The sequence below is a fragment of the Aricia agestis genome, chromosome Z (genome assembly GCF_905147365.1).
Source record: "Aricia agestis chromosome Z, ilAriAges1.1, whole genome shotgun sequence".
In the NCBI taxonomy this organism is placed as follows: Eukaryota; Metazoa; Arthropoda; class Insecta; order Lepidoptera; family Lycaenidae; genus Aricia; species Aricia agestis.
The window spans coordinates 14,793,508-14,817,381 of NC_056428.1; the positions used below are offsets into that span (position 1 = coordinate 14,793,508).

Here is a 23,874-nt window from a genome sequence, read left to right on the forward strand (position 1 = left end):
ACTTTAATGCTCTAAGTCAGATAGTTTAGAAGTTATAACGATTTTCTTATGTTGAGGTGGTCAGATTAGTATGAAGCCAGAGGAAAATTTTTTTTTTCAAAAGTTGTAGAAAAAAATTTTGAACACATGATGTATGGCTTATATTAGTGATAAATTGGCTTTCAAATTATTTTTTTCTCCAACTTTTGAAAAAAAAAATTTCTCTGGCTTCATACTAATCTGACCACCTCATCATAAGAAAATCGTTATAGCTTCTAAACTATCTGACTTAAAACATTGAAATAAAATAATTTTAGAAGATGAAAACTTTCTCTATCTTTTAAAAATTAAAAAAAAACACCTTAATGTGCTACATTTTTTTACAAAAAGCCATTAATAAAAAATACACAACTTTTTTTCTTAAACTTGGGTTTTTCTATTTTTAATTTCACGAAATTTATAACATATCACCTGTGTAAGCGTAGTCCACAAATTTAGCTATCAAATGAGACCTTTTTTATCTTCATAGGATATTTACAAGAGCAGTTCTGGTCAGATTAGTGTGAAAGCCCGAGAAAAACTAAAATGGCTGCCATTTTACAACCATGAGAGAGAAAAAAAATTTGAGGGCCAATTTGTCGATAAAATATGCCATAGATCATGACATTAAAGGATCGGACACCGGTGTCGGGACACATTGTATATTATCAAACGAAAGTTTATTTAGAATATTAGATTCTTGCAAAAGGGTTAAAAATTATAAATATGTAGGTAGTAGCAGGCTAATGTACTAAATACTAATACTAATCCACAGCTATCAGAGAAGTTAATTATAGGCAGATGGCGGACATAGTATTTTGTAATTTGGTTGTTGTTAATGTATGTCAAAGCCAGCCGATAGACACAATAGACATAACGACCAGTAGTTCGACTGCAAAGAGACGGACAGGTTTCAATATCTGTCAAATTCGTCGGGTTTCACTAGGATTATGAACGGAATGTGCCTCGCGCTGGCTGATATAATTTATTTTTAAATATTTAAAATAAAGATTTCAAAATTGGATTCTGACAATTTTAATCACAATATGTGCCAAAACACAAACAACAATACGACCAAAGAGGAACACGTCCATCGAATATGTCATAGTTTTAAATTCGTAGGTAACAATTTAACAACCCTAGCGACGATTTTCGTCATAATACGTCAAATTTAAAAATTTCAACATCAGTTCTAAGTCGGCATACTCTATCATTCTGTCTACTCTGCGATAGATGTTGCTATGTGCCGATAGACCACAAAATTTTAGTTGACTAATTGAAAATTGACATTACCCGACATAGGCCTGTCAACTGCCCATGAATAAATTTCTTCGATGGTACTGATGATGATGGATGATGACTGAGTAACACGCAGTAGATCAGCAATTGCAAAAAAAGTTTTAATAAAATTAACACAATATTATTCTTGGTGACAAATTTATCTCTTATAATGTCATCAATATTGGTCCCGTAGATCCAAATATGTATATCTAATGCAAGCCTTTTATTCCTCCTCATCATTTTATTGTCAAAGTATAGAGAAAATTTCAGATTGTCGAAAAATCCCTGAGCGTTAAAAATCGTTGTCTAAATATTTACGTTGTGTTTACACGCCTGACGTCAGAGCTCGAGTGGTGTCGGGTAACCATTACATCCATTTTGTAAACGAGGTCAGCCATTTTTGTTTTTGACCGACAAAAGAGTTTGATTGATTTCAAATGCGATTCAGTGGCTAAGTAGTCGAAAGCTTATAAACACATTACGCCATCAAGAAAATAATAAATTATTATCCTTGGAACGGTTTAACGGCCGCCCTCACAGATATTCAATTATGATCAAATCTTCATTTAATTATAGTTAAGTAAATAATATTTGTCTCTGAGTGCGGCGGTAAGTAAAAACATCAAGAAATGTCCTTGAAATGGCTGAGTAAAGGCCATTCATACTAATATTCGATTAATATAAATCGATTTTGGAGAAATTTAGTATGGAGATACTTTGTGTCCCGAAAAAGGACATAGGATACCTACTCGTATAACCTATTATCTAGGAAAAATTTACAATTCCCGAGTTCCCCACTAACCCGAGTTGTGGGCGTCATCTAGTATTATTGTATCTACAGAACAAGAGTACAAATACATTCAAGTAATCAAACTACTTATTGTATATCTACAAGTAAAAATTATAGCCATTACATCGTAAGTGAACATTTGGACTTTTCCAGAATCCTCAGGGAAATTAACACAATCGTAATAAGTAAGTTATGAACTTGTGTGGCTTAAATATTATACTGTAATATGACTGTAATGTACTTGGGAGAGCTAATATTATGAATTAAAGCTATCGAAGAAATAATAAGAGTTGAGACTCGGGTTTAGTGAAAATTACAATGAGAGAAAGAGCTATGGCAGATTTTTAGGTAAAAGTTTTTAAAGCGTCTTAGGAACGCATAGCAACCAAAGAATAACATATATTCGTAAATGATTTTCAACGATTTCGTTACATTGATCTAAAGCCAGGATAAAAAGATAATATTTAAAAATAGCTAAAGTGATTTCCTTTTCCAAAATGGCCATTTTCTGTCATCCGATGTTGCCTATAATTATTTTTTCCAATTTAAAATCAAAAAAATTTTTCTATTTGTAATCACATTTATAGTGCTTATATAAATTATGATTAATGTAATTTATTCCATTATTTGTATATTTATAAGTAGATTTCATATGAAATATTGAATAAGTATAAGTACTTACAATTCATTTTATGCACTGCTATTAATTGTAGTAAAGTACATATTACGAATGTGAAGCAATTTTGAAGGAAAATAAATTCAAGACTGCATCCAGATAAATTCAAATAATTTTACTTAAATGGACTGGACTCAATAAATCCTCATATGAAACCTTCCTAAAATCTTTTTTCGACATATTAAAGTACACTAAGAAGCCTTTGGTAGCCCTGGCACGACTAACTACTTTTCTTAATTGTTTAATGCAATAAGTGAAAACATGAATTAATTATTCTGTTAGATATAATTTCAAGCTATAAAAGCATGTGATACATTTTGATGACTGATGTCTCCATAATATCTTCCATATTTCTCCCTCTCACTATTCATAAAGTTCAAGTTATTAATAAAGTTATCACCAATCTAAGTGGGATCCACATCCCGTTGCTTAACTTGTGTTTTCATTAATTATTTTTGCCTAGCAATCGTAACTTTCATTTCTCCATCAGTTTCTTGAATATTTAATAATAAATACATTATTAAACATGGTACATGCATTAAATAATAAGCTACATAATTACATAACCTTCAAAACTTCTAAGTATGATAACTCAAAAACCTGGCCTTCTAAAATCACGATTTTTTTTTCTTAAGGGGAGGTTATTCCTAAATTAGCAGGCCGATGTCTGTCAGTGCGAATATCGACGTAAAAGACATTAAAATAACATTCATATCAGCGCGCCTTGTACAGTGGCGGTTACGACGATCGCCGCGTCCATGATAGGGCGAAATAGGAGAAAAAACCTTTTTACTTAGATAAAAAATAGTATAACTAAACATGTATCCGTACATTTCCCTGTAAAATTTTAATAGCAATCGAACTATCCAAATTATTTTTTGATTGAGTCCCTGTAAGTCCTATAAAACTGAAAATGTTTTTAAAATCGAGGTTGTTTCGGAATTTTTTTTTATCGAGTAAAATTATCTATATTGTGTTTCTAACCGTAAAAGTCACTAGTTAAAAGATGTATCTATACATGTATATATTTTTCAGTTTTTTTTAATGACGCTTTCTTGAAAAATTACTCATTCTAGAAACGTGAATTTGGAATAACCTAGCCTTAAGAATCAGTAATAAATGCTCTTTAAAACAAGGTATATTTTATTCATAGACGCTTACTTTATTTATGACCTAAATTCGTCTATGGGAAGCTGCCATAGCTCTTTCACGAAACTAGCTTTTATCGGGGCTTTGTTCGCTAGAAAGAGTATTCCAGGTATCGTGTGTGTTCCAAACTGTGATCGTCTATTGAACCAAGAGTACAAAGTTCAAAGTCCTTTCTTCACGGATGCCTATGATCGCTAAAGATTCAGACTTCATAAACAAAGAATTTTATTTCTAAGGTTTAACCACCTCAGGAGTGGAGTTTATTTTCTGGATTTATTCAAACCTACCAAATTAAAAATCGATATCGGAATCGTAATCGGAACAGAAAACGAAATCGGATTCGAAATCCGCATCCGCGTTTTAATCTCGATAAATAGATTACGATCAGCAGATCACGTACAAACTACGCTTTAAAATAATTTATGTTATTTCTTCTTCATTTTACAGTTACTATTCAGTGTTATATAAAAACGTGGATGCTCAACAAAAGTTTATGTTCCTAATTACACAAACATGATACCTGTGAAATACTTTGAAAATAAGAGTAAGATTGATGATCTCTGCACATGTGCTAGCTCGAGCTTTTACACACGTATTAATTCATTATTCTATCCGTAGCGTTCCAAGTATCTTTATAGCGGGTTTATATTATTCTAATCCAGTTATTCAATAGTTGGATTGCTGCTGGAATAATGTAAGGAGGCACTGCATTGCACTGAATTGAAATAATGGAAACCGAACATACATTTTATATGATCCTTAATGATGTTTTAATATAATATCTGTTAGCGGATGTCAATGGAAAAGCTACATGATATTATATTTATTTATTTTAATCGGTATATTATGTTAGTTACTATATATAATTTTAATAAGTGATTATTATATTTTAAATATTAATAAGTAAGGTACTTGATTATGACAATTAGTTAGTTATAAATGGGCGGGAGGATTATTTACTTCCGTTATAACTTCCTCTTCTCATATTATCTAAAATATGAGAAGTACATTAATTAATATTTAGAATTATATACTTAACTTATTCTTAGCCATTCTTAATTTTAATGTATTTCTTTATGATTTTGCTATATTTGAATTATCAACGGAAGTTCGTTTCTTTTGTGTAAAATGGCATATTGCATTGATTGATGCATTCTCTAATTAACTTTGAGACATGTAAGGTGAAACTCTGCTCGAATAAATATCGCTCAATGTATAATTCAAGACTTTTATTATTCTCTAACATATCATAGATCCTAAATAATAATATTTACAAAAAAATTATAATACAAGGTCTGCTCATTTTGTCAGGAATATTAGAAAGTTGAAATGACAGACAAATTCAACAGAAAAATCTGTACAATTGTATGGCTAGTCTCTGGTACAAATCTATATTTATTTTGGCACCGTGCTATCGGCGCGTGCTACGAAGCCCTATGAGTGTTCTACGCCGTAAGGGTTACCCTAACGGCCGTTCCCAATATTTGATCTATCTCTGGTTTTGCCCTACTAGAGAGAGGAATAGCTCACAATTGACATAAAATATATGTCTCTAGTGTCTAATGTGAGCTATTCCTATCTCTAGTAGGGCAAAACCAGAGATAGATCAAATATTGGGAACGGCCGTAAGTAATTAGGTGCTGACACTTTTCTACCGACTTCAAAATAATCGGCCAAGTGTGAGTTCGACTCGCACGAGCACGAGCACGAGCATGAGCATGAGCATTAGCATGAGCATTAGCATTAGCATGAGCATGAGCATGAGCATGAGCACGAGCATGAGCACGAGCATGAGCACGAGCATGAGCATGAGCACGAGCATGAGCATGAGCATGAGCATGAGCACGAGCATGAACATGAAGATGGTAATTTTTGGTCTATTTTTTCTCTATAACGATAGAGCAAAAATAGTCCAAAAATTGTGTTTTTACCTTTAATTTTTATTTTATTTTAATATTATTATTAATAATTATTGAAGTCTATATAATATTATTAAGGCCTTTGTGAAAATATCAAGTGCCTACCTGTTGCCATTATTGACATGTTTGCAGTCTACTTTTGCGGCGTAGTGAATTGCCATTTAGACAGTCGATTTTGCCGTGCGGCGTAAATCGTGCGGCTATAGTCACCCGTGTAAACCCCGCATTATAAACCAACTTTTCTATATCCAGGGATTATCAACCATAGCAACTGATTCTCTTTACAAAATCACGCAGGTGTAACAAACCATTTTTGTCACCAGGGATCATCAACCATGACGAATTTTCCTTAGCTAACAAAATCAGACACAAACAGGGAGTGACATTTTATCTCCAGGGATCATCAATCACTACGTCTCTTTCTCCATACAAAATCACGCTGGTGCTCTCTACCATTTTTGTCTACAGGGATCGTCAACTATGACGATTTTTCCGTAGCTTACAAAATCAGGCAAACAGGTGTTATGTGACAAACTTTTTAATCTAAGGTTCATCAACCACTACGTATATTTTTTCCTTACAAAATCAAGCAGTTGTTCTCAACCATCTTTTTGTCTCCAGGTATCGTCAACCGTGGGGACTCCTTCCGGCGCCGGCGCTCGCGATCCGGCAGTTTGGCGCCGTCTCCGGCCGCACCGGAGCCGGAGAGGCGAGCAGTGGCGTGTCACCGCGTCGCCATGGTGGGAGCCCCGGGCGTCGGCAAGACCGCTCTCATCAGTCAGTTCCAGACCAGCGAGTGTATTAACGCTTATGATAGACAACGTGAGTTTATTTAAGTATAAGTAGAAGTCAGATAGCATTAAATAGGACAATAACATTATGAACAAATTATAAAATCTATTTCAAGAGCTTTATCTTATCTATAACAATTGCCGTTATTTAAATAATGTGAGATCTTAAAGTAGATTAGATTTAACTTGGCCAGTTTTCATTACATCAGTCATTTCATAAAGTTATTGAACATTTGAATTCTGATAAAAACTGGCCAAGTTTTATTTAATCTACTTTAAGATCTCACATTATTTAAATAACAGCAATTCAGGTAGACACTTAAAATATTCACAAAATCTTTAATCATATTATATAAAATTAAAATCAAATAAATATTTAAGGGGGCTCTCATACAAGAAACACAATTTTTGCCTATTTTCGCTCTATCCGACTCACACTTGGCCAATTTTTTGATTTTTTGATTTTTCCTTGAGTTTTCAATTACCGAGGTGGATTCTTTTCGGCCTTCTAGGTCATCTGGAAGTAGGTTAGAATTTTGATCTATAGTCGATCAGTCAGTGATAAAAATGATTTTCGGACGTGATTATCTAAATAACCGTTAGAGATGTGTTTATGAAATTTAAAGCATTATTACCTTGCAAGTTTCATTATATGAGCCAAATTTGACACGTTTATGTTTAATAGTTTTTGAATTATGAGGGGGTCAAAAGTGGCTCCAAATGGTTCGTGTAATATTACACACGGTGCTGCTCGCCAGTTCTGTTTTACTTGAACTTGGCTTGACACGCGGCCGCGTAGATCTCCTTTAACTCTCGGGTTCATTGTTTCATAACTGATAAAAATTATAAATGCAAAATATGACCTATTTTTATCACGCAAACACTCAACAACTTATCATATAGGCCACATGATAACGTTACTTTAACTAAACTTTTCCAAATGAATATATTTTATCAAATACAATGAATCATCGTAAAAAAATTTAACAATTTTTTTGCCTACTTCTGTAATCTAAATCAGAAAGACCAACACAACTATTTAGCCTAAAGAGTAAAGTTACATACTTTCGGAATTCATGGGCACGACTTTTCTTACGAGTCAGTAAATGTAAAACATTACGAGTATGTATCTAAAGTTCAATCGACGAATCAAGGCATTAATATAAATGTCAAAAAAAATATAAAAGTATCTCATAACTTTTAAATACACAGTATCCTCTTAATTTCGGGAAATGCCTAAAGTTTGAGAGCCCCCGCTATGTCCTATAAGATTTATTCGCGTACACTCGTGTAAATAACACTTAATAATGTAATTACTTTCGCAACAAAAGGGGTTGTAATGGCTTCCCGCGGAAATGGAAATAAAATTCCATTCCCTACATTGTCGACATCGGTTCAACGATCGTCATATTAGCCGACTGCGTGATGAGGATGTTATTTTTCGAGTATGTGTATTATGTATATCTTTTGGCAGGGTCTAAAGCTTTAAAGTTGTCGAATTTGAGCTTGGGAATTAAGCATGATTATGAATATCTGTCTAAACATGTACTTAAAATATCAATTATGGTAAAAAAAAATACGAATCAACAAGTCTATAATAGGCATGATGACTATTTTTTTTCTTATCAGTAATTGAAAGACACTTAAAAAATAGAAACATCGTTGAAAGAATGACTCTGATAGCTTAAAAATTCACCAAGATATGACAATTCAAATATCTCATAAAAAAGACCTGCCCAAAACGCTCCATACAAAGTGCTACGAAAGTATGACGTCAGTCTTTCGTAGTTTGTACGCATCGGGAGACAACTTTTTTCGACAGGTATATTAAATATTGCGTTTATGAAAGTCGTTTCTTAACAAAAGTTGTTTTTAATTGCATAAGTTATCGAATTGTATACAAATATTAAGAAATTTAATTGAAATTATTATTTTTTAACTAAAAATTAAAACCGACTTCCAAGGTAAAAACAAAAGTAATATTCTTAAACATAATCTAAAAAGAATCAAATAATTCTTATTCCTTATTATAGTGCCGTCTTCAGACTTCGCCTAAACCTCAACTATTTCTGTACTCAATCTTCATGCTTTTGAAGTCGCTACCAGCCCGGAAAAGTTCTGAGATCCTTGACATAGAACTTACGCTAAGGTAAGCTGATACCGACTTCAAAAGCATGAATATTGAGTACAGAAATAGTTGAGGTTTAGGCGAAGTCTGAAGGCGGCACTATAATAAGGAATAAGAATAATTTGATTCTTTTCAGATTATGTTTAAGAATATTATTTTGTTTTTACCTTGGAAGTCGGTTTTAATTTTTTGTTAAAAAATAATAATTTCACCCTTTTTAGTTACTTATAGCTCGAGGCTTACCACAAGGCTTACTTATAGCTCGTTGTCTTAGAGTTATACATAATATTATTACTAGCGGTCGCCCGCGGCTCCGCCCGCGTGGATGTCGGTTACGGCTGCAAAAATCCTATCCAGGAAAGACTCTGTCAGCAAAATGATTCCCAGGTCAATTCACAGACTCCAACACTGACATCGACGACGCGGACGCAGTCATTATCCGAAGGGATGCATATAGTGCACACTGCACAGATCGTCTTCCTCCCGCACACGCACCCCCACTTGGTGACGCCCACTATCGTTATATTTTAATTTTGCCATAATTTCAAAACTAAACGTCCAATTTTAATCATTTAACGACCAAATGTTATTTACATAAACTGTACTTAGTGATGAAATAATTTATTTTCATAAGGATTGATAGCATAAGTAAAATAAACGCCTTTAAATGTAGTCCAAAAAAAATTCAAGATTTTCAAATAAAAAAATGGTTATTGTGCCTCACTCGACATAGATAAGTATAGTGTGTCGCGGACTTTTTTGTAGATATTTATAAGATCTACAATCACTTATAACATTTATGGTTCTATCTTTTATAGTTTCGGCAGCGTACGCTAAATAAGTAACTTTTCTGGTTGATTTTACACCTGGCGTCCGATAAACCCAAATATCTTACGAAACCCAATTTTTTCCAAAATGAAATTTAGCCTATGTTCAGCAGAAATAATGTAGAATCCATTGGCTTTTGCTTGGAGTAGTTTAAATAAAGCCAAAATCCTCGAACTTGTATCTATAAGGATTCAAAAGTTCTGTTGGGTACCTTCGGAACCAAGGTACATCCTGGTGCAAAATCTTACTTTTTGGTAGTATATGCCTGAAACACTTTAGAAAAAATCGAAATCACTATATGTTTCCATATAAATTTTGAGGAGTTCCCTCGATTACTCATGGATCCCATCATCAGGTCCCCACTTTTATGAACATGGTACTAAATTCGAGTCAAACCCTATACAACACAAAAAGAATTTTGTAAATCGGACTACAAACGGCTGAGTAATCGTTGAACATACATAAAAAAAAATACATACAGCCGAACGTATTACCTCCTCCTTTTTGGAAGTCGGTCAAAAAAATTCAACTCGAATATCCAACTTTGAAGGCGCATAACAAAAAAAAATAAAAATGCTATCAAGCTGAAATTTTTTTTACCGTGATTTCTTTATTTTATTAACAAGATTCGCTAATCTTTGACCTTGTCATCATCCCTATTACTTTTGTCTATCATGGGTCAACACATGTACTTGAAACATCAATCGTGGTTAATGTTAGACGAATACGAATGAACATGTCTGTATAGAGGCCAAATATGAAGAACAAAAGCCTTTTAAATATTAAAAAATGTACTAGTAATACTTAGAGTTTGTAATTTGTATATACGGACGTACACTACATACGAATTACGAAGTACATACGTCTTTTTCTCTCAAGATGATCCGTCTTCAACGTTATGCACATTGTGGATATTTAAAGCGCTTATTCCATTTATCCTAGCTAGGAAGTCCTAGCTAGGATCCTAAAAAATTTAGTCAAGTGGAATAACATTTAGAAAGCTAGGATCCTAAATCGGAAAAAAATGTGGCTTCTAACTGACTAAATCAGTGTTGCCAGATGGTCTCAACCTTTTATCTGTAGTGGGAACTGCTAAATCTGTATTTAAGTCAATTTATATTATGTTATAAGATCTGAAATCCATTCGTAGGTAATTTCTTAAGTCTGCTGGTTCCAAGTAGTTCAGAAAGTTCATAATTCATAATTTTTCGTGGATCAAAAATTCTTTCAACCATCTTTTTCGTCTTTTATTTATTTTTATTTTCATTAAGCCAACAGCTAAGCCTATGAGAAGACCAATTTTTTGTTGCTTTGATAGAACTAGAGCCATTAACGGCCGTTCCCTATATTTGATCTATCTCTGGTTTTGCCCTACTAGAGATAGGAATAGCTCACAAGTCACATTAGACATTAGAGACATATATTTTATGTCAATTATGAGCTATTCCTATCTCTAGTAGGGCAAAACCAGAGATAGATCAAATATTGGGAATGGCCGTAAGAAGACGTCTGTCCAAAATTACAACTGATTTAGTCACTTAATTAGGACAAGTGGAATAAGAATCTTCTAATTAGTCTCCTATCTAGGATCCTAGCTAGGACTTCCTAACTAGGATAAGTGGAATAAGCGCTTTAGTTCGTAACGTTAACTGTTACTAATTTTATGTTTATTGTCCTAACAATAAACAATTACAAAATAAGTCCCATAAGTGACCTTTGTCATTTTACCGCCGCGCGCCGTGCAAGAATGCTAGCAAGTGCAGTAATTAATATTTTGTCGCGTGAATCGCCGGCGTTTGTGCCGGCATATTTGTTCGTCTGCATTATTTTCCGTCTAGCTATGTTGCCCCTCTCGTTGGGCATTGGCTAATTGGTACATTTTACCCTTACTCGAATGACGATGTATTGCGAGCACGGTTGATTGCCAGAGTAACTTGGCGAGCTAGGTCTGGTAACATAATATTATGTCCCGTCAAAATATGTAGACCTAAGCTGCTACATATCCCATTTGTTAATAGCACATATCTAGGCAAAATAATTTCATTATAAGAGCTAGTAAAAATTATAACATAATTGCATATGACGTGGATCTAGATTTACAAGTATTTCCAAAATGAAGAACTGTCTTGCTAAAAAAATCTTTAAATATATTTGTAACATATATGTATTTTATACTGTAACGTACTGTTTGAGATTTGTACCTTAAAATATAATTAATTTGTAAACCACTGACTCCAAATTTGTATGTAAGTTTTCTCTGTTTATCTGTGAAAACTTATAATTGGCCTTCATGATTGAGTAATTTGTATTTGCTCTTGTGTTTTCCGAATTTCATAAAATAAAAATAAAATGATTGAGAAGCTGTACATGCACTTCCGATAATGATGATGAAAATAACAGACAAATAGCTCATCTACACGCCTTTCCCAAGGACTTAAAACATCTCCAATGGTCTTCTTAATCGGTGGAGTGTTTTAAGAGTCAGGCAGCATTAACCGCAGACAGACAGACTATATTCGTCTGATAATACGGAACAAATGAATCTTAACAACTTGTTATGGCCGGTTTACATTCCAATCCAGTGCCCAGTGGTTCAATTCAGTGGTTTTTTTTTTTTTGCAAAATTGCATTCCAGTGCATTCCATTGCCCGTTTACGACATTACATAGTAATCCTGCCCTATATTGGAATAATATAAACTCCAACATGTCAATGTTATGATAGACACCACATCCACCAAACATTTGGACGTAATTGATTCATTTCTTCCGATCCCTTTCATCCCTAAACGAGGGATTTGGCGGGAAACCCTCGTGACCCAAATACCTGAACTGTCGTCCGGCGACGATACATATAATCCACCGCTAAATGGATTGAGTCCTATCTTGCGTACGCTTAAAACTTTGAAGTACTTTATAATCAATTCCTTTTGAGATATTATCTCAGAGCCCTTTTTGTAAATTGTGTGCGATTTAAATTGGCCAGCAATTGAAAAACGCATTTGTGGTGAATCACGCTTCTGTACAAACGAACGAGTTTTCATCGTTAATTCGTTTATCACGATAAAACCTCACATTTTCTTGCAACAAATAATATCATATGAACTTTTCCGGGCTTTAAAGTATCTGTGGCGTGCGTACAAGTTTCATTTGGGGCGACTCCAGTCGACCTACAACTTCTTCGACCTGCGCCAAATATCTATACCAAAATTTTACTAAATCAGTTCAGCAGTTTAATGCGTGAAGAAATTACAAAAAGACACACTTTTGTAATTATTATATTAATAATTGTGCCTGACACAAAAAAGTTATAGATATGATTAATGATGCACTGTTTGTAAATCACGCTTCTTTGCAAATGTTCCTCTTGGAAAAACGGTAATTGTAATTAATATTTTATTTCTACATACAGACAGACTTACGCATTCAAAATATTGGTATAGATACTGACTAGTAACACGAATCAATTTTGAATCAATAGTCTAACTGGATATTCGCAACATGTCTTACAAACAAGACTGGGTAAATCCGGTGACGGCTTATCTCCAATCAGTAGTTCTTATTCACTATATAATATATTCCTTCGCTGGGTACTTAGTCAAATTGGATTCAATAGCTTCGACAGCAACGTACCTAGGAAATAAAAAAGAAAATCGACAGAAGACATAGCAAACTATTCACTTAGCGATGCGTTTTTTCATAGCGAGTGGAATTTAAGTACCCAATATTGTTTTTATTCGTCGCTGTTATTTTCCTGGAAACAAACCTTTTTCGCAAAAAATAATTTGAATGAAAACTTACTCCATTCTACTCTACTCTATTCAATACAATATAATATTCATACTTAACTATATTAATACAATATAATATTCATACTTAACTATATTCAACTAATACTTTTCATTAATTTAGTTAATCAATGAAGTAATTTGTGGAGCCAATTTTGAGAACAATCATTTTTTTTTCTTTCTACATGAAAGAAAAAAAATGATTGTTCTCAAACCTCCTCCTAAACCTTTACATTGTAAAGGTTTAGGAGGAGGACGGGAGATGACGGTAAGCAAATTGCATGTCAAACAAAGATGGTCAATCTCGATTCTCAAGCCAAGAACCTAACCTAACGTGTCGGGCGCAATATCTTTAACATACTTACATTGAGTTAAGAGTAAACTTCGACCTTTGTGCCTACAAAATAACCCTTAGTTTATTGGAACAAAAGTCAAAACTTCCATAGAATCTTCAAGGGAGTACCTGTGGTAGTACCATAAAAGGTCTAAAGACTGAGTTCCAGCACCACATTATAAATACATAAAGTAGACCACATTTTTCTTAATAATCCTAATCAGGGAGCATGCACACATTAGCTTCTTTTCAGACAGATGCAGCTTTATAATAAGGTAAAAGCACTAATGGTAGACTCGGAACTAATAGATGACACTTACGACAAAAATACCATAAACAATAAGAATTAGTCTAATTTTTTCCCAACACTAAAAATTTTATAATCTTATCAAGCTATCTGTTGACGTTAAAAAATATATTAGGGACGCCTTCGGGAACAAAATTTTAAAATGGGATCAGTTTTCGTAAAAAATGTGACCGCGTCAACACGCGCTCGGCAGTTTCTTAGCAAATAGGTTAAGGAAGGCGAAATTTTGCACGTAAGTTTTAAATACATTTATTTGATTTTTGTAATTTCTATTGATTTCATTGGATTAATGGTTGTTTACACTAATTAATGTTTATTTATGATTTTTATCCATTTTCCCAAACAATATAAAGGGTGTCTACTATTAGTTCTTGAAAATGTAAAAAACCTAATAGATGACATGGAACTCATATCATCATTTTGCAATACATACTAAAGTTAAAAATGTATGCGGTTTGACATAAGTCATCGCTAAATGACATTTCGCTTTCGAAGACTAATGTCAAATCCCATACATGTTGATAACGAATATCGTCATCGTTTTTAACGAAAGGGACTTTGGCTACGGTCTGATCTAAAAATCGATTGCTTTAGTTTTTTAGCAGTAAAAAGAAGAAAAGGAGAGCTGAGAAAAGAAAGAAGAAAAAAGAAGAGGCAAGAGAAGCATGGAGACTAAAGACTGAAAATAAATTTGTTAGGAAAAAATATATAAGAAATAAAAATAAAAGGAAAGATAGTTTTAGCATGGAAGAAGAATGGATAGAATCTGGAGACAACGTGGATCATCTGCCATTAGTGCTTTTACCTTAATATAGCAAAACAACAAAGGAACGTCTCACGCATGACGCAATGATTAATAAGATATTGTATTCGTGTGTAGTAGAGTAACTTGCTGTGTAGTTAAAATCAATCTAGCTAGATTGATTTTAAATCCTAAATACACAGCTGAGTTACTATTCTGTGTGATTATATTGTGGTACTTTTACATAAAGCCGAAGTCAACCGACCGTAAACACAAAGTAATAAAAATCCTGATGAAGAATTCCGCGCGCGCCGTAAAAAGTAGAAAAATGGATATTTTTTACGAGTGAACTACATTTTTAATACATCCATCATCTAACCAGACTTTAGTATTGGCAAAAAACAGATGTTGCTTTCATATTTTCATAATTCGAAAGTGAAATTTTAATTACGATTAAATTTTCAAATACATAATATTCTCTCGTAAAATGGAATGGAACTATTCAGGTAGCGTTCGGATCGACGCAGCAATGTGACCATGACAGACAAAAATTCAAATAAAATGGCACTTTCTGACCTAGACAATAAGTTTCATCTTACGCTACTACAAAGCAGTGGCGGCATGGATCGCTAGACCAATGCACAATGTCGGTAGAAAATGTAACCTTATAGTCTATGCCGTATGTCATAAAGTGGTATTTTATTTGATTTCTTGTCGGTCGTGGTCGTGTGCAGCATGGATCAGAAAGCAACTTATTAAAATTAGGACAGGGATTAAACCCGACTTCTACTAAATATTCAATCTTGTATCATTACATGATGAGTAGGCAAAATATATGGCCCAGGCTGGCAAGTTCCATCATACAAAGGAAATTGCCTAAACTTTCCCTGTTATCACAACTATTATCCCTCAAAGGCTTAAACACTCTTACAACTATTTTCGTTAATAACGGACTTCAAAAAACAAAGCTCTGAGGCTGAAATTCAACAACATTGCTGGGATTACAAGATGAAAGAATACAACTCCTTTTTAACGAACCCGAAATTGGCTAACCCATATAAATTATAAAGCCAAACATAACTTGCGTCATACGGGATAACTTGGGATGCTTAGCAACGTAGCCCTTATAAATAAAAAGCCATATTACAGTATAAATGTCATAAAGTAGTGTAACTTTGTCATCTTGAAATCTAAAACGTAAAACAATGGAAAATGTTTTATGCGTATTGCAATACTACAGCCGGTAGTGTAAGTAAACGGTGTCTCTTAAGCTCGTTGCACACTTTTCTATAAACATGCGACGTGATAGGCACTGCAATTATACTCGTACTTACCTCTCCAAACTCACGTTTATATAATATTGTGTGCACCAATTCAGATGTGTTCTTGTAGATATTAAAATGTAAAAAAAGTTTCGAATCGTAATATTGTTTTGGTACCTCAAGTTGTCCGAAATCACGGTATATGTGCAATTAAGGCGCTATTGTATGAGGATAGTCTACCGTACTTTTGTAGACATTCATAATATTACAGTAGCCTTATTTAAAGGGACGGAGAATAAAGGTATTCATCATAAGACCATTGTAATGCTTGGCCCAGGGATTGATAGGGTTTCTGAAATGTTTTTGATGTCCAAACCTTTAGATTTACCTAACTTCTAAAGCAGGGTCAATTATTTATGTTATTTTTGTTTTTTTGTCTCTATCATCTATGGAATCATAAAGAATAGAATAAGAATTATCTTAAATGTAGTAGAATTTTACACCGTAGAGTTTATGGAAGTAAGGAATAAGGAAGACAAAATAACCCTAAACGCACTGTAATTCTAACCTTGAAAAACGTTAAGAATGTTCTTAAAAGCGTTTTGTAATTGAATTTCTTTCAATCCCAACTGCACCGTTAACGTAAAGGTATCGTTTCAATCAAGTCGCGACCGACCAAAATTCAAATGCCATAACTAGGCCATAGGTTTTCTACCGACATTGGTCTAGCAACCCACGCCGCCGCTGCTTCTTAGTGGCGTAGAACAAAACTAAACCTATAGCCAAGCTTATAAAGTGGCATTTTATTTGAATTTTTGTCGGTTGCGGTCGCTTGCGTTTTTGATCGGAACGGTACCTTACCGTGAAAATCGTAACGAACTTTAAAACGTTTTGTGATCGAATTTCTTTCAATCCCAGCTGCATCGTAAACGTAAGACAACGTAACGTTTCAATCACGTAGATTTATCGTATCGTTTCGGTTGCAATGGCTGTTTTATTGCCGGAGCTAACGTTTAATGTGTTAAGCAGCGTTTTCACACAACAGCAAAATATCTTGGCTGAGGTATATCTGAAAATGGAAAGGGATAAAGTCTGTTAAGAAGTTTTCAGACTCGCTTTAGGGTCAGTTCAGACCACAACGCGACGCGTAGATACATTTCTTGTACTGAATTGACAGATTTCAATTGCGTAAGACGTCTCGCAAATCTATCAAATGCCTACAAATTTAGAAATGCATCTACGCGTCGAATTACGGTCCGAATTGACCCTTAGGCAAGACAAAGTTTCGGAACTTGACTGTCAACTTTCAGTGATTGGAGAGGCACTAGGAGAAAAAGGAGCATTCACACCAAACTGATTGTCCATTTTAGGGACAAAACTATGCTATATGATTAAGGGCGGATTCGACCAAACTGGAGTAAAATTTTACTCGTGTATAACTGTCTCCTAATCTAAGAGTAAGCTGGTTTTGCGTTTTTCCAACTTCTAATCCAAGAATGAGGTAGTAAATATTTACACGGGCTATTTTGATGGAGTAAATCATAAACCTATAATGCTATATATTATTATGTCTATGGAGTAAATATTAAACTGAGAATAGTTGCACAACAGGGTGTCAACTGTCACGGTCGGTGTCGTTGTGAACTATAATTGACATTCTATTTCATACTCTTTGAGTAACTTGGTAAAATGCAAACGATAATATCCTAGAGTAAATTAAAGGAGTAAAATTATTCTCATGATAGCTATACTCGTGTAACTTCACGTTTGGTCGAATCGGGCCTAAATCATCTAATGAATATTACTTAAGATAATGGCTACATGGTGTAGCAATAACAACTTTGCTACGCTCCTACTTTTTGCCTTCACCGCTGTACGATAAAACTTTGGTCATTAAAGAACGATATTTTTCATTAATTCTGCCCTTTAAATGCGGCAAAAAGATAAAATACGGGTGGCACTCTAAGAATACCAGCATAAGAACCGAGTTATTACTTCCTAAGAGAATAGTTATTACTTCCCCTTCTAAGCTGCGCTGGCGGTCTACTCTCCCTCCATCTTACGAATTTTCAATCAGACTACGTACCTATCCTGATGTGAGTTTAACATATTTTTTACCTATCTCTAATATGCAAGCACATGGCCGCTAATAAAGTTTTCGGTTCGAAAAATATTTCGCTTTAATTTAATCATTGAGTCACTTGAATTCGCCAACAATTCATTTTGATTTACGGGGAAATATCGATGTCAAACTTGTTACAAGTTAAACATTTTGCATTGACAGGATTGGTGAATTCAGTAAACAAGATAAATTACTGTGGAACTCGCGACACGACGCTCCTATTGTTTGTTCCATCGGGATACCCTTTTGTGACAATCTTATAACTTTGAGTTTTTTACCAGCTGGAATAAAACTGATCAAACTTAACGAGAATAAAATTAATGTGTCTTTGTAAATACGAAAAAAATATTTTTTAACAACTTTAAATTTTTAATTACAACCTGCTGCCTTACCTCCGACAGAATCAGAATTGAATCGAATAAGCTCTATCTTAATAGCTTTTGCTACTTCCGACACATATTATACTAACGCAAAATCGTGCTGCGGCTCAATTTGGAAGTAATTCGATCGCAACGGTTTTTCCCACTCTTGACAGCTATACTAGCACACGAACGTGCTGCGGCTCAATTTGGAACTAATCAGACTCATAAATCAAAATCGTATCAGTCTCGGGGCTGCTGTTTAAAACTACTGGAATTCATACTCTGCATCCCTCAGCTTACCCCTTTGTTTGATCTACTGTAGAGTGAAGTACCATAATATATTAAGTATAGCATAATATTATTATGTATAATTGTTTACTGGTCTGGTTACTTTAAGAGTATTCCTAGGTAGGAAAACTCTAAAAATCTACTATTTTGTAATGTACTAATGAAATGTGTAATGGAATAGACTGAAAAAATCCATTAAAATTGTCCAGTAGTTTCGAATTTTGAATCTAAGCCATACGTCCTATATATCCTACATTAAATGAATTCCTACCGTACGCCACAAGATCTAAAATAAAGCAGTGATAAGTTCACCATCTGTACCCGTATTCCGTAATTTATATGGGCAAGATTTATGAGAATGTTCAAGCCAGCCACGAAATTGCGTTAATAGCCGCTAACCATCGAAATACGATACTATTGAAACGTTACTGTGTCAAAAAGTGATTCGACTAAAAGGCTATCAAGGTATCTTACAATATTATCTGTCTATGTGTGAAATCCGTTTTTATTCATACTTTTAAGTACCTACGACAAACCGCTATTTGGAGCACAGGTATTATTGTCAAGTAGCCCGAAAAACAATCTTGGTGCAAATAGCAATGAAACCTGCACTTCGAGAGTGTTAGTATTTCCCTGTCATTGCTTTATTTTTGACCGACTTCCAAAATGGAGGAGGTAATGCGTTCGGCTGTATGTATCTTTTTTTTTTTGTATGTTCAACGATTACTTAACCGTTTGTGGTCCGATTTACAAAATTATTTTTGTGTTGTATAGGGTTTGACTCAAATTTGGTATCATGTTTATAAAAGTGGTGACCTGATGATGGGATCCATGAGTAATCGAGGGAACTCCTCAAAATTTATATGAAAACATATAGTGATTTTGATTTTTTCTGAAGTGTTTCAGGCATATACTACCAAAAAGTAAGATTTTGCACCAGGATGTACCCTGGTTCCGAAGGTACCCAACAGAACTTTTTAATCCTTATAGATACAAGTTCGAGGATTTTGGCTTTATTTAAACTACTCCAAGCAAAAGCCAATGAACAACAAACAAAGGAGCAAATACCTCTAAAACAGTTGCATATGCCTGTAATTAGCTATTGTGTTAGTTTAAAACAAAAATGTATTAGTTTTTAAGTTATTAATGTTGTCACAATATGTTGTTGGTGTATCTGGCTTTTTTTGGCCGAGGCTTTTTGCAGCCGTAACCCTTATGATATAACTATGACCGCTAGTAATAATATGTACAACTCTAAGACAACAAGCTATAATATTATAGCTTTGTGGTCTCATAGGTAACTAAAAAGGGTAAAATTATTATTTTTTAACAAAAAATTAAAACCGACTTCCAAGGTAAAAACAAAAGTAATATTCTTAAAAATAATCTAAAAAGAATCAAATACCAAATTACTATTCCTTATTATAGTGCCGTCTTCAGACTTCGCCTAAACCTCAACTATTTCTGTACTCAATCTTCATGCTTTTGAAGTCGGTACCAGCGTACCTTAGCGTAAGTTCTATGTCAAGGATCTCAGAACTTTTCCGGGCTGGTAGCGACTTCAAAGGTACGAAGATTGAGTACAGAAATAGTTGAGGTTTAGGTGAAGTCAATAAAAGCTACGTGTGTAACGGGCTTTACATCAAAGTCAAGGGTTTTGTCGATATATCTAACAGTAACATATTGGTATGTAGGTGATGAATAGTTATAGTCCAATAAGCATACTTATGTGACAGTCACATCTTGGTACGTAAGGTACGGTAATGAATACTAGTCCAATTCCAATATGCATACCTATGTGTAAATGTGCCTGTCTAGTGTCTGTTACATCTTTCAGCGTGCAACCACTAAAGTGATTTTGATGTAACTTGGTATGGAGATTCCAGAAATTACAGGAAAAGAATAGGATTGTTTTATTCCAGAAAATTGTACAGTTATCGCGCTAGCCAAATTTTGCCGCCTACGAAGTTGTGGACAATATATTTTAGTAACATAAATCGTATGAAGACAAGGATTAAGACAAGAAAGGTCTATAAACGATACTCAATAGGAAAATCCTAGACTCTTACTGATAAAACATATGCAGCTTATATTCCAACTCGTCTATTTTCGTCTTCATCTTATGACTTTTCTAAAATGCTAGACATAAACCAACTTTGTATAGTTGGACTGTGCATATTGTGTTTAGTTTTATGGGTCCTAATTCATGTCTTGATGATGATTTATATAAACAAAATATATTTTTTCATTTGAAGATATAATACTATGAAAAACTGGTTGGCTGGAAGAAAATGCCTAAAGGCAATAAGTCCGCCTCTGTACTTTTATGTGTGCAAAAAGTAATTTAAAAAAATCTCAGCCTTTGGTGTAGTGCTGGTTAATATAACGTATAGCTGATAAAAGTAGCACGCTAGTTCTTCGCAACGAATAGCGCGCGCTATAAATCTATTCATAAGACGCTACGTTATAACGTACCGCGCGGTCACTGACCTAGCGCGGCGCCGCGCCGCCCGCGCTGCCGATCGCGCGCGGTTTCGTTCGATCGTTGTCGTGTCGTTTCGTTGTCAAGTCGGGTGTATTCGGCTGTCATTGCATTTGCCGTGTTGCGTTGCGTGTTAAATAAATTATGGGTAAATTATAATATTATAATCATGACTTCCATTTGAACTTATTTTTTCTAAATCTGAATACGTTACTAGTGAGTAGTGACAGAAGAAATCGTTTGTCGTCGACAGAAGTGGCGCAAATAATATTTTTAAATGTAAATAAAATGTAAAAAAAAACTGACATTGTAAAAAAAGATGTAAAAATATGTACATATTATGTAGTACCAAAAAAGAAAAAAAATATTTAAAGCCTTTTTAAATAATAAAATTGTATATTATATACAACCTAACCCTAACATAAACCTTAACCAATTTATGTACATGGTTCATATTATATACTTAATGAACTTTGAAATACGCCTATAATTTTACTAATCAGGTTTGTTCAAATATAATATCAATACAGAGTTAAAATTAATATTTGCAACAATATAATTAACCAAATAATGCATTATTAAATTAACGATTATGTAACAAACACGTTATATTATATAATGTAACAAACACGTTATATTATATAATTAACTCACCCACCGCGTTATAATTATATAGATTATTATTGATATAACATAAAGAAATAATTTCAATAACGTCGGTAACTTTACAACGCATTTTCATTCGATATTTAACGTAGCGTCAAAACTAGCGCGCTTGAAATAATCGAGATTTCATTCGATATAACGTAGCGTCAAAACTAGCGCGCTTGAAATTCGTTAGAACGTAGCGTCAAAACTAGCGCGCTTGAAATTCGTTAGAACGTAGCGTCAAAACTAGCGCGCTTGAAATTCGTTAGAAAGTAGCGTCAAAACTAGCGCGCTTAAAATTCGTTAGAACTTAGCGTCAAAACTAGCGCGCTTGAAATTCGTTATAACGTAGCGTCAAAGCAAGCGCGCTTGAAAGAATCGGGATTTCATTCGTTGTAACGTAGCGTCAAAACTAGCGCGCTTGAAAAATGTAGCATATTCTATATAGCGTGTTATGAAAATATAGCCGTTAGGAACACCACTGCTTTGGTGCTATTATCCGTAATGAACAAAAAATACCCAAAACAATATTTCAGGTACCGTTAAAAATATTTTTCGTAAATTAAAAACGCTCAAACAAAGGACTCGTAATTAAGGAGCTAAAATTTGTTTAAACAAAAATGGCGCAAAATCGTTGTACCAAAGGTGAGAGTTTTTTTCTCATCAACAATGAACAAAAGTAATAAGGACTTTCCACAGATACGTATTTTCATCTCGCTACACGTGATTTATCTGCGGTCTTAAATTACGTTCATTGTAACTGCGTCTATAAACAAGCCTTGGTTTAAAAAAGAAAATTCAATTTGCCTTTATTTTGGCCAGCGGGGTGAGCCAAATTCTTTTTTTTATCGCTTCTTGATTGAATCGCCCATCAAAATGTATGGAATTGACATAAGACGAGTCGAACGTCACCGTCATATTAACGAACGCTTATGTCAATTCCATACATTTTGATCGGCAATAACGAAGCGATAACGGAAAACTTTTGGCTAAATGGCCTTATTACTTCAAACCATTTTAAATATGGTTTTGATACGTTCTGGGTAAAATATAGTTACATGATACTCATTATTAACCAACGACAAACGCATCGTAATTTAAAACTCCAAGCTTTACTCAATGCAATCAAATCCCCATGATTCATAAAGTCATATCTCGAAAGTCGTGTTGTTCAGCGCACATTTAGGGTTAAATCAGGCCGCAACGCGACGCCTAGATGCATTTCTTTTTGTAAGCCATACACGCTACGGGCTATCGGAGAGCAGGTATGCCTGCATTCACCTGTGCAGGTAGACCGGAATATGTGTGGAAATAGACTTGTGCAGTTTTTTGAGCCTGCGCAGGCAACCGGAGCAAAATCGAAAATCAATTCTTTCTAGTGACACTTGCGCAGGCATAACTGCACAAGTGACCTCTCCGGTAGACCGTAGCGTGTAGGTATACCTTACATAAATTTGTATGGATTTGGCAGATTTGCAAGCCGTCAATTTGGTACAAATTTTAGGGATGCATCTACGCGTCGCGTTGCAATCTGATTTCACCCAGACACAATATAACCATATCCATACTAATATTATAAATGAGAAGGAGTGTCTGTCTGTCTGCTACCTCTTCACGCCCAAACTGCTCAATCGATTTTGCTAAAATTTTGTATGGAGCTACTTTGAGTCCCAGGAAAAGACATAAGATACTTTCATCCCGGAAAATGTACGGTTCCCGCGCGACAAATGAATTTTGGCGCATTGGAGCTACGAACGTCATCGAGGTTTAAAATTATCCCGCGTTGATGGCTAAAACATTAATATCTTGGGGGCTGATAATGATGAACAGTTTGCGTGCCTCGGAACATAAATATTGCTAGCGTGTGCCGACCCACTATATCTTGATGATCGAGAACTGGCGGGATCAAGTACTATCGCCCCATCTAACAAGCCAAAAGTTATTGATTAAATAGAAAACTT

General features: G+C 34.4%; 1 protein-coding gene across 1 annotated transcript in view; it reads left to right on the plus strand.

Moving 5' to 3' along the window:
- LOC121739391 (GTP-binding protein REM 1) overlaps positions 1-23,874 on the plus strand; it is a 119,216-nt gene that overhangs the window by 80,450 nt on the left and 14,892 nt on the right. The window contains exon 2 of the mRNA XM_042131839.1: positions 6,455-6,655. Within this exon, the coding sequence (XP_041987773.1) occupies positions 6,455-6,655 (201 nt within the window). The remainder of the gene's footprint in view (positions 1-6,454; positions 6,656-23,874) is intronic.